The sequence below is a fragment of the Balaenoptera physalus genome (genome assembly GCF_965194825.1).
Source record: "Balaenoptera physalus genome assembly, chromosome: 19".
Classification (NCBI taxonomy): Eukaryota; Metazoa; Chordata; class Mammalia; order Artiodactyla; family Balaenopteridae; genus Balaenoptera; species Balaenoptera physalus.
This window is the reverse complement of record NC_138900.1, coordinates 8,124,401-8,136,401: the sequence shown is the minus strand read 5'-3', so window position 1 is coordinate 8,136,401 and position 12,001 is coordinate 8,124,401. Positions and strand designations below refer to the sequence as shown.

The following is a 12,001-nucleotide window of genomic DNA, read 5'->3' as shown; positions in this document are numbered from 1 at the left end:
CCTCCCATGGCTCCCCAGCACCCCCAGGAAAAAGCCTCAGCCTGGCGTCCGTTTAGGATCTGACCCTCTTCAACTCCCACCCACGCCCTCTCTGCACGAAGAACCTGCCTTCCTTGGATGCACCTCCGAGCCTTGGCCCCGCCTGCTGGCGGCATCCCCTCTCCCCAGTTTTTCAGTTAAATACTCATCCTTCAAAATCAGCCTCAAGCATCATGGCTTCCAGGAGACCTTCCCTGTGACCCCCAGCCAATGTCATGGGCACAGGGCCCCGTGCTGAGAAGGGCCCCACGTTTGGTTTGATGCTCTGCTATTGTCACTTGAAATTCTTGCCAGTTTTTAAACAAGGGGCCCCACATTTTCATTCTGCACCGGGCCCCCCAAATCCTGGTCCTGCACCCCACTCTGAGCTAAGGCATACTCTTGCTCCTGCAGGGCCCAAGGTGTCCTCCTTCCCAGCCCCTGCGTTACGAGTATCCAGAGCCCGGTCCTCACCACCTAGCACAGGGCTTGTCACCGCAGTCCCTACAACAGAGGGAAAGAGGGTCTGCCAATACTTGAGCTCCGACCGCGCAGCACAAGGTGGCCCTCCTGCTAGCTCCCCACCACCACTGCCACCTCCTAGTCTCTCTCCATCCGTCATCCCATCTAATTCTCATGCCGACCCTACAAACTAGGCACTGCTATCCCACTTCCGGAGGGGCTCCAACAGAGGAAACCACACACCAAAGTTCACAAATGGTGGAGCTGGGATTCAAACCCAGGGCTGCCTGACTCTCATGGACTCCACACCACAAGGATGAATGGATGATGGATGCAGGATAGATGGATGCAGGATGGATGGACAGATGGATGGATGCAGGATGGATGGATGGATGCAGGATGGCTGGATGGATGGATGGATGGATGCAGGATGGATGGATGGATGCAGGATGGATGGACGGATGGATGGATGCAGGATGGATGGATGGATGCAGGATGGCTGGATGGCTGGATGGATGGATGCAGGATGGATGGATGGATGCAGGATGGATGGATGGATGCAGGATGGCTGGATGGATGGATGCAGGATGGATGGATGGATGCAGGATAGATGGATGGATGCAGGATGGCTGGATGGATGCATGCAGGATGGATGGATGGATGCAGGATAGATGGATGGATGCAGGATGGCTGGATGGATGGATGCAGGATGGCTGGATGGATGGATGCAGGATGGCTGGATGGATGGATGCAGGATGGATGGATGCAGGATGGATGGATGGATGCAGGATGGATGGATGGATGCAGGATGGCTGGATGGATGGATGCAGGATGGATGGATGGATGCAGGATAGATGGATGGATGCAGGATGGCTGGATGGATGGATGCAGGATGGCTGGATGGATGGATGCAGGATGGCTGGATGGATGGATGCAGGATGGCTGGATGGATGGATGCAGGATGGATGGATGCAGGATGGATGGATGGATGCAGGATGGATGGATGGATGCAGGATGGCTGGATGGATGCATGCAGGATGGATGGATGGATGCAGGATAGATGGATGGATGCAGGATGGCTGGATGGATGGATGCAGGATGGCTGGATGGATGGATGCAGGATGGATGGATGGATGCAGGATAGATGGATGGATGCAGGATGGATGGATGGATGGATGCAGGATGGATGGATGGATGCAGGATAGATGGATGGATGCAGGATGGCTGGATGGATGCATGCAGGATGGATGGATGGATGCAGGATAGATGGATGGATGCAGGATGGCTGGATGGATGGATGCAGGATGGCTGGATGGATGGATGCAGGATGGATGGATGCAGGATGGATGGATGGATGCAGGATGGATGGATGGATGCAGGATGGCTGGATGGATGCATGCAGGATGGATGGATGCAGGATGGATGGATGGATGCAGGATGGATGGATGGATGCAGGATGGCTGGATGGATGGATGCAGGATGGATGGATGGATGCAGGATAGATGGATGGATGCAGGATGGCTGGATGGATGGATGCAGGATGGCTGGATGGATGGATGCAGGATGGATGGATGGATGCAGGATAGATGGATGGATGCAGGATGGCTGGATGGATGGATGCAGGATGGATGGATGCAGGATGGATGGATGGATGCAGGATGGATGGATGGATGCAGGATGGCTGGATGGATGGATGCAGGATGGATGGATGCAGGATGGCTGGATGAAGGATGGATGCAGGATGGATGGATGGATGGATGGATGGATGCAGGATGGATGGATGAAGGATGGCTGGATGAAGGATGGATGGATGGATGGATGCAGGATGGATGGATATGGGACAGATGACAAGGGAGTGCACAAAGTGGTCCGCGGAATGTCTCCGCGTGGCCAGCCCAGGCAGGGCTCTCCGCCTGCTCATCGCATCCTTCCAGATGAAGAAGCCGGGGCGGGTGCTCACCGGTCTTGAGCTTCTCCAGCTGCCCGCGAAAGTTCTGGAAGCGGGCCTCCAGGTTCTCGGCCTCCGTGTGCACCTCGTCCACGCGCTGCTGCAACTCGGCCCGCTGCTGCTCCTGCCGCGAGCGGCGGTCCTCCTCGCTGCGGCGGCCGCTCACCAAGGCCTCCTGCATCTACAGGGGCAGGGGCGCGACGCTGGGCCCAGCTCGGGAGGGAGGGGGCACCGACGCGGGTGGAGGAGGGGAGGGGGAGGGGAGGGGAGAGGAAGGGAGGGGAGGGGGAGGGGCGGGTCTCGCTCACCTCCTTGATCTCCTCCTGCAGATGCTCCAGCTCTGAGTTCTGCTCATTGATGAAATTAAACTCCGCGAAGTTCCGCTCCTCCACTGGGGGCGAGTTCGGAAAGGCAGGGTCCAGAGAGACAGAGACCAGCAAACAGAGAGACACACACAGAAGGGCAGAGAAAGAGATGTTGAGAAAGGCAACAAAGACACAGAGACAAGGAGAGACAGAGACGGAGAGATATAGGCACAGAAATAGACACAGGGGACACAGAGAAATACAGGGCAAGGCAGAGCGACAGAAAGAGATAGCGACCCAGAGAAAGTCACAGAAATGCCGAGAGAGACACAGAGAAACAGAGAAGTGAGGGAGAGAAAACGGTAAAGGTGGGTAAAGAGAGAACATTAGACCCCGGGAGAAAGACAGCAACAGGGACACGGAGATCGGCACACGGAGGTTGAGGGGAAGATTCCGAGGGCGACCCGCAGGCCCAGGAATGAGGGAGGCGGAGGAGGGAGGGAACGGGAAGGGGAGACGGATGGGGGAGGCGGGAAGGCAGACACGCCAGGGAAATTGGACAGAAAGAAGAAGACGGAGATACATTCAGTGAGAACAGAGAGATGCAGACGGGTGGAGACACACAGAGAAGGAAGAGGTCAGAAGGCCCGAGACGGGGGTGGGAGAGAGACTGGGGAGAAAGCGGGGAGAGAGAGGGGCGGAGGTAGGGCGGACGGGAAGAGGCGAGTAGAGCGGAGCCTGATTCCTGGTCCCTCCAGCGCAGGTCAAGTCCCCAGGGCCGAAGCGGAGGCCCTCGGTGACCGAGACCGAGCACAGTCTGCACTGGATTCCGGGGGGCTGGGCGCCGTGCTCCTGCCCCCCCCCCACCGCCCCTTCCATCCCCGCCCCCTACCCCCGGGAACTCACACTCCAGGTACTTCTCCACCAGCGAGTCCGGGTCGCTCTCCCCGGTCAGCTGGGACAGTTTCTTCAGGGCGTCCTCGTAGCGCAGCACCAGCTTCTCCTGGGAGGTCTTCCGGCGGCCTTCGGCCACCTCCCGGGCTGGGGGGTGAGGGGGCAGTGAGGTCGGCGTCCGGGGCGGCCACCAGGGCGGAGGGGCCTGGCTGGGGACGCCGGTGGGGAGGGGGCAGCAACACCGCAGCCGCGCAGACCCCGCCCCTCCAGCCCCGCCCCCCGGCCGGCCCCGCCCCGCGGCGAGACCTGGAGCGAGCCGCTCCGCCCCTCCCCTGGCCCGGCCTGCTGGAGGCAGAGGTGGCGGCCCCGGCCTCACCCCGTTGCTCGCGCTTCTCCACGACGGCGGGATCCGGCTGCCGATCGCCGTTCTTGAGTTTGAGGAAGCGGTGCAGCTGCTCCAAGTGCGCGATCTGCCGCTGCAAGATCTGCACCTCCGTGTCGTTCTGGGCCACCTCCTTCTCTGCCCTCTCCCGCAGCATGCCTAGCTTGGTCTTCGCCTCCTCCCTGGGAGGGGTGGGGGGTTAGACCCGGGTCAGGGAGATTGGAGGTTGGATTTGGGTTCATCCTGGGGCCCAGGGAGGGGCGGAGTCAGACTGGGGTTGGAGGGTGAATGGGGCAGGGTCAGCCTGGGGTCACAGGAATGGGTGGGGTCAGCCTGGGGTCACCGGGATGGGTGAAGTCAGCCTGGGGTTGGAGGGTGAATGGCGCAGGGTCAGTCTTGAGTCACAGGGATGCGCGGGGTCATCCTGGGGTTGGTGGTTGGGGCACAGTCAGCCTGGGGTCTCAGGGATGAGTGAGGTCAGCCTGGAGTCACAGGGATGGGGCAGAATCAGGTTGCCGTTAAGGCAGAAAATTGTCTAGGTTCCTAGAGCTGGGTCAGGATGGGGTTATGGGGAGAGTCGGGGGCTCACTCACTGAAACTCCCCTGGCCTGCTTGGCCGAAGGTGGAGCTTTTAAGCTTTTAAACGTCGTGCAGCCAACTGTAAACTCAGAGTGCCCCAAGCCTACTTCACAGGTCACAGGATCAAAGGTCAGAGGGTCAATAGGTTGGGAGAACAGCAGGTCAGTCTCCTCAGGTCCCTGCCCATGGACCATTCTAGTTCCCCTTTCCACACCTTTGCCAACCTTGGTTGCCTCGACTCAGGGCACTAGCTTCTTGCTCTGTTCAAATTCCTCTGAGGCTTACTCAGGTCAGTCCTCCTTGGTGGGAGCCCTCTCCTGGCACCCACCAGCCCTAGCCCCCGGCGACCCCTCTAGCAGCCCCTCAGGGATTAGGACTCACAGTTCTTCCTGTGCCTTGGGCTTCAGGCCAACAGAAGGGCCAGGAAGAGGGAACCCAACTTCCCAAGAGCCTGGCCCTGCAGTAGATGCTCTAAAGCAGGACGCCATAAGTCCCCACAGCAGCCCAGGAGGTAGATACCATTACTGTTGCCACGTCACAGTAGAGGAAACTGAGGCTCAGAGAGGGGAAGTGACCTGCCCAGGTCAGCCAGCAAGGAAGCAATGGAGACACTGGCTGGTCTGACAGAAGTGTTGGTCCTGACAGCTGCCCCCTGCCTTCTAACGGAAACCACCCTATCTTTGCACCCCGCTAGGCTGCCCACTGCAGTCAACTGGAGGAGTGTTGGCAGAGGCTAGATCCTGGTGATGCAAAGACAGGCCAGCAGGCCATCACTTGTGGGACGTGGCAGAAAAGATGAGCTGGGCCAGTCAGATTCTCTCCTCAGAATTTGAATTGGGAAATGCTAAGAAGGGGACAGCGGGAAGCCGAAGCTAAAAGGATGTATAGAGAGAAGCCACAAAAGGTCATGTTATGAAGGCCAAGTTAGGAAGAAGCCAGAGCTATGCGTGAACAGAAGCCATGAGTCAAGGCTCTGAAGAGGTCATGGAGGACCACAGGTAACAAATTACAGAATCAACCATAAAAAGGCATGACGTACTGAGAGACGCTGCAACGTGGGTGAGCCTGGAAAGCACTGCACTGAGTGAAAGGAACCAGACACAAAAGGACACGTTGTATGATTCCATTTACATGAAACATAAAGGTAAATTTACGGAAAGGCACATGTATAGGTAAATCGTCGAGACAGGAAGGAGACTAGTGGTTGCCAGGGCGTTGGGGAAGAGGGAAAGAGAGAATAACTGCTTAATGGTTACAGGTCTCCTTTGGGGGTGATGAAAACAGAAGTGATGGTTGCACAACATTATCAATGTACTAAATGCCACTGAATGGTACATTTTAAAATGGTGAGTTTTGGGACTTCCCTGGTGGCGCAATGGTTAGGAATCCGCCAGCCAATGCAGGGGACACGGGTTAAAGCCCTGGTCCGGGAAGATCCCACATGCCGCGGAGCAACTAAGCCTGTGCGCCACATCTACTGAGCCTGTGCTCTAGAGCCCGCGCAGCACAGCTCCTGAAGCCCGTGCGCCTAGAGCCCGTGCTCCACAACAAAAAAAGCCACCGCAGTGAGAAGCCCGCGCACCACAATGAGGAGTAGCCCCCGCTTGCCACAACTAGAGAAAGCCCGCGTGCAGCAACGAAGACCCAACGCAGCCAAAAATAAATAAATAAATTTTTTAAAGGTGAATTTTATGTGCATCTTAACTCAAAGGAAGGAAGGAAGAAGGAAAGGAAGACAGAAGAAGGGAAGGAAAGACGGAAAGAGAGAGAGGAAGAAGGAAGAAAAGAAGGAAGGAAGGGAGGGAGGGAGGAAGGGGAAGGGAAGAAAGAGAGAGAGAGAAAGAAAAGAAAGAAAGAACGGAAAGAAAGAAAGGAGGAACAAAGAAGGAAAGATCATAGAAACCATAAGGTAGATTTGGCCTATAACCGATGTCGTGAGGAATCATGAACCACGATAAGCAGAAGTCAGGTGGTAGAAACAAGACACTGAAGAGAAGGTAAGACAGCACTTGGAGCCAGAGAACAGGGCTGAAGCGCAGAAAGGAGCAGAGCTGGGATAAGAGAGAGAGCATGGAACCCATGAGAGCCCAGAGGCAGAGACAGACGTCCATTAGCAGAGCAGCTGGGGCTTCTAGACTCCATACAACATGATCCTTTGTCTGAAGGTGGCTTGAGAGAATCTCTGTCCCTTTCAACCAATACTGATAAATATCAATCTAATTACGGTCATTCACTGATGCTTCCTACGTTCCTGGCCCCCTGCTATGTGCACTTACTTAAGTCTATTTTTTTTAATATTTGTTTATTTTTGCCTGCGTTGGGCCTTAGGTGCAGCACAGGGGCTTCTCTCTAGCCGTGGTGCGCGGGCTTAGTTGCCCCGAGGTATGTGGGATCTTAGTTCCTCGACCAGAGATCGAACCCGCGTCCCCTGCATTGGGAGGCAGATTCTCAACTACTGGACCACCCAGGAAGTCCCTTAAGTCTCCTTATTTATTTATTTGGCCACACCCTGTGGCTTGTGGGATCTCAGTGCCCGGACCAGGGATCGAACCTGGGCCATGTCAGTGAAAGTGCAGAATCCTAACCATTGGACCGCCAGGGAATTCTCCTTAAGCCTTTCTACATCCCTATGTGCTACATACCATTAACAGACGGCGGCTAAAGAGGTTAATTCATACACCCAAGGAGAGGGACCTTGCCCGAGAAGCTGGGAAATCAGTGGAGGGGGGAGAGAAAGGGGCATCTTATAATTAAAAAAAAAAAAAAAGGAGGTTCTGACAATCTATTTCTTGAGTTTGGAACCTTCCCACCACTTCCTTAAGAAAATGCATGGACTGAGTCATCTAGGATGCCTCCAGGGGCCCTACCTGATGGTATAGGCAGAGGTGGAGGAGACCATGAGGGTCCTGACCGTGTCCCGCAGGAGCTGGATCTCCTGCCAAGAGAACAAAACAGATACCACTTCCAATGCCCTCATCACTGGAGGGCCCTCCTTTAAGCCTCACATTTCCCCAATAAGAAGTGAGGCTCCTGGGCCTTAAAAACTTGGACCTTCCTAATTAGCGGCAATCGGTGAAAGGGATTTTAAACAGGTACCAAGTGAAGGGAAAGCCAGATTGATGAGCAGGAATGCAGTGAAAGGTTGGACTTCCCTGGTGGCACAGTGGTTAAGAATCTGCCTGCCAATGCAGGGAACACAGGTTCGAGCTCTGGTCCAGGAAGATCTCACATGCCGCGGAGCAACTAAGCCCATGCGCCACAACTACTAAGCCCGCGTGCCACAACTACTGAAGCCCGCACGCCTAGAGCCCGTGCTCCGCAACAAGAGAAGCCACCGCAATGAGAAGCCCGTGCACTGCAACAAAGAGTAGCCCCCACTCGCCGCAACTAGAGAAAGCCCACGCGCAGCAACGAAGACCCAATGCAGGCATAAATAATTAAATAAATAAATAAAAAAGGAATGCAGTGAAACATCCAACCCAGGATATTCCTAAGAGTGCTGCCCTAACTTTGTGGTGGGGGTCAGAAATTTGTGTGAATTTCATGATTGTGACCACGCTAATCTGTTTTCTAGTTCTATGGAAGTGTCTTTGCAGAGTTATGCGTAAAAAGGGTTATTTCAGGAGAAAGACGAGAGGAAATTATATATATATATTTTTATACATAATGTGTATATATGTATTAATGTATAGAAACATATATACACACATACACATACATATACATATATAATGTGTGTATATATTAATGTAATACACACATACATATATATGTATGTATAAATACATGTGCATGTGTATGTGTGCACGTACACACGCACACACACAAACACATACACTTTTTTTTTTTTTTTTTTTTTGGCTGCATTGGGTCTTCGTTGCTGTGCACGGGCTTTCTCAGAGTGGAGGGATACTCTTTGTCGCGGTGCGCAGGCTTCTCATTGAGGTGGCTTCTCTTGTTGCAGAGCATGGGGTCTAGAGCGCAGGCTCAGTAGTTGTGGCGCACAGGTTTAGTTGCTCCGTGGCATATGGGATCTTCCCGGACCAGGGCTCGAACCCATGTTCCCTGCATTGGCAGGCGGATTCTTAACCACTGTGCCACCAGGGAAGCCCCAAACATACACTTTTGTAACAAGAAATCTAGGATGGATAACCAGAAACTATGGGGGCTGAATGGGAATGAAGTGGAAGAGATGGTGAGGAAATGATGTTTCTGTGCCTTACCTTTTGGCATCGTTTTGATTTGGGAACCCTTGTCAATGGTTTACATATTCATAAAGAAAATTAAATCAACAAGGATAGGGGAGAGAACTAAAAGCAAATACAAACAGAAGCAACTGAACCTAACTGTATTTCAAACAAAGAACAGAAACACAAAGAAGACCAAAAAAATAGGAACTAATCCCAGTGACTTCTGAATACAATAATGTGAGATAGATAAATAGATAGATACACATGCCCTCAGAGAACAAAACAATCTGCAAACAAATCTTGAACGCTCAGGTTCAGGGGGTACTAATACAGCTATAGCAATTCTGAACCTCTCTCATGTGTTTTGTAGGATTGAACAAGTGAGTACGTATATAAACGCTGTTGGGAGCCAAGGTTCCCATTGTGGGGAAGAGAAAGATAAAATAGGGAAGGTTCAGGAGTAACCCAGTAGTGATGGATTGGAATGAGAGGCACCGACATGAACTCACAATTTTAAAATATGTGCGTGTGTTTCCTAGCTCTCTCCAGAGAAATGGCCTCAAGGCAGGGACACCCCAGTAGCAGTGAGGACTCCTAGTGCCTGTAATTTGGTTTCTCAGCACCAAGAGAAGAAGAAGCAGGACTCCCCACTAGGAAGAATCAGGACTCCATGGAGAAATGCTAACTTGACAGTTAAGGCTGATCAGGTACAAGAAAATCTGGACTATCTTCCTGTGCCAGAAAGTAAGGAAGTGTTCAAAAAAAAAAAAAAGATGGGCTTGTCCAAAGGACAGAGAAGCCAGCTTGAGGGGTCTCCTACCAGCCAAATCTGGGACAATCTGAACATCATCATGAGCACTATGGATTATAACCCACAGAATAAAGTAAGAATACATGAATGCTTACTGATAACCCGTGAATACACTTAAGAAGTTCTTCCTTAAGTAAAATGCCACCTTATAAATGAAGAAGAAATGAGAGAGAAGAATCACCATTTGGTAGCCATTACAATAATAATTATTCAGGCAACAATCATTAAGGGATGCTAGAACAATTGCGTGAAAATGTATCAGGGAACAGGATATTTACATAGTCTCAAAGAACCTCCCTGGACTCAGTCATTACAAAGAGGAAAACCCTGTATTGGAGAAACCTGGCTGACCAAGCAATCAAGGTCAACGTCACTAGTTACGGGACAAACTTACATTATGTGCCTACTGATATAATGCCCGCAAATGACACAATACCACCTCTGTGATATTCCACCAAAAATGCACAACTTGAATCTAATCATGGAGAAAGATCAGATAAATCCACACTGAGGGACGTCGCACAGCACAACTGGCCTGGATGCTTCCAAAATGTCAAAGTCATGGAGACAAACAAGGGCCGAGGGGGACTTCCCTAGTGGCGCAGTGGTTAAGGATCCGCCTGCCAATGCAGGGGACTCGGGTTCGATCTCTGGTCCAGGAAGATCCCACATGCCGCGGAGCAACTAAGCCAGCAAGCCACAACTACTGAGCCCGTGTGCCACAACTACTGAGCCTGTGCTCTAGAGCCCACGAGCCACAACTACTGAGCCCGTGTGCCACACCTACTGAAGGCTGCGTGCCTAGAGCCCCTGCTCCACAACAAGAGAAGCCACCACAATGAGAAGCCTGCACGCTGCAACGAAGACACAACGCAGCCAAAAAAAAAAAAAAGAAGGGCCGAGGGACTGTTCCAGATGAATGAGGCCAGGACAACCAAATGCAGTGTGGGATCCTGGCCCAGAGCCTGGAGCAGGATAACTAAATTAGCTATAAAGGACATTGTTGGAACAATCATGAACTTTAAATATGGACTGCTTAGAATTGTAACAATGTTCAGTGCCCTTGGGTAAGGGCACTTTGTTTATATAAGAAAATGGTCTTGTGCTTAGGAAATACACACTGAAGTTCTTAGGACCATAATGTCTGCATTGTACTCTTAAATAGTTCATCAGTTGTGATAATAAATTATTTTCAGTAAAACTAATTACACAGGGCTTCCCTGGTGGCGCAGTGGTTAAGAGTCTGCCTGCCAATGCAGGGGACACGGGTTCGAGCCCTGGTCTGGGAAGATCCCACATGCCGCGGAGCAACTAGGCCCGTGAGCCACAACTACTGAGCCTGCGCGTCTGGAGCCTGTGCTCCGCAACAAGAGAGGCCGCGATAGTGAGAGGCCCGCGCACCGCGATGAAGAGTGGCCCCCACTTACCGCAACTAGAGAAAGCCCTCGCACAGAAACGAAGACCCAACACAGCCATAAAATAAATAAATATATAAAAATTTAAAAAAAAAAAAAAACTAATTACACACACAGAGACAGAGAGTAAATTTGGCAAATTATCAATCTTGGTGAAGAATATAGTTCTTTGTATTATTCCTGCAACTTTTCTGCAAATTTGAAATTATTTCAAAGTAAAACTTAAAGAAAGAGAGAGGGAGAGAATAAAGGAAGGAAGGGAGGTGGAAGGAGGGAGGGAGGATTCTTCAAAGGACTTCAGAGGTTAGTGAGAAACGCATGGAATGTAAATGGTCCTGCCTGCGCCTTGGTTGCCCTGGGTGATAACACTCAAAGTGACATCTCTGCTTTCTGCAAATCTCAGTGAGGCTGCTTTCTTTCCTGGGGGCAGCCCGGAATATTCTCAGGTCTCCCCATTCCCTCCGGACTAAAGTAAACCTATGGCTCCGGGCGATTCCGTACTTGAGGCCCGAGTGTTGGAGAAAGTAGGGTGACTCTCGTATCCTCCCCTCCACTCCAGCTGGGCCAAGGGGTCCTGGGCTTCAGGGCCACTGACCTTCTGCAGCTTGCGGTCCACATTCAGATAGCGGTTCCTCTCGATCTGCAGGAGATCCAGCTCCTCCCGCAAAGTTGCATTCCGAACCAGCTGGATGTCAAAGCGACAGGTGACCTGGGATAGGGGTCGGGGTGGGGCGGGAGAGGATATCAAGAGTCTGTCTGAGGCCTGGCCTGCCTCCCTCTTCCACTCTCAGCCGAGAAGGGGGCACTTGTCAGGTAGGGGGCCCATTCCCAATTTGGGGACTCTGAGAGCATTGCCACCCCCCCAAGACCCAAGCATCAGTCTCCTTTCCTGGGGGACCCTCCATCCCTCCAGGATCTTGTCTCCTAACCCCACTTGGGGAACCCGCTATTTTAGGCCACTCTGCATCCAGGAATCTGGTCCACCGTTTCTGAAACT

At 52.4% G+C, this 12,001-nt stretch overlaps 1 protein-coding gene across 2 annotated transcripts in view; it reads right to left on the bottom strand.

Moving 5' to 3' along the window:
* Positions 1 to 12,001, bottom strand: part of ODAD1 (outer dynein arm docking complex subunit 1) — a 30,666-nt gene that overhangs the window by 2,708 nt on the left and 15,957 nt on the right. For both annotated transcript variants that reach the window (XM_082437385.1, XM_082437384.1), the window contains 6 exons: positions 11,600 to 11,713; positions 7,456 to 7,523; positions 4,004 to 4,191; positions 3,640 to 3,774; positions 2,737 to 2,819; positions 2,441 to 2,609 (listed from right to left, as the gene is read on the bottom strand). In XM_082437385.1, coding sequence (XP_082293511.1) covers positions 2,441 to 2,609; positions 2,737 to 2,819; positions 3,640 to 3,774; positions 4,004 to 4,191; positions 7,456 to 7,523; positions 11,600 to 11,713 — 757 coding nt within the window. The remainder of the gene's footprint in view (positions 1 to 2,440; positions 2,610 to 2,736; positions 2,820 to 3,639; positions 3,775 to 4,003; positions 4,192 to 7,455; positions 7,524 to 11,599; positions 11,714 to 12,001) is intronic.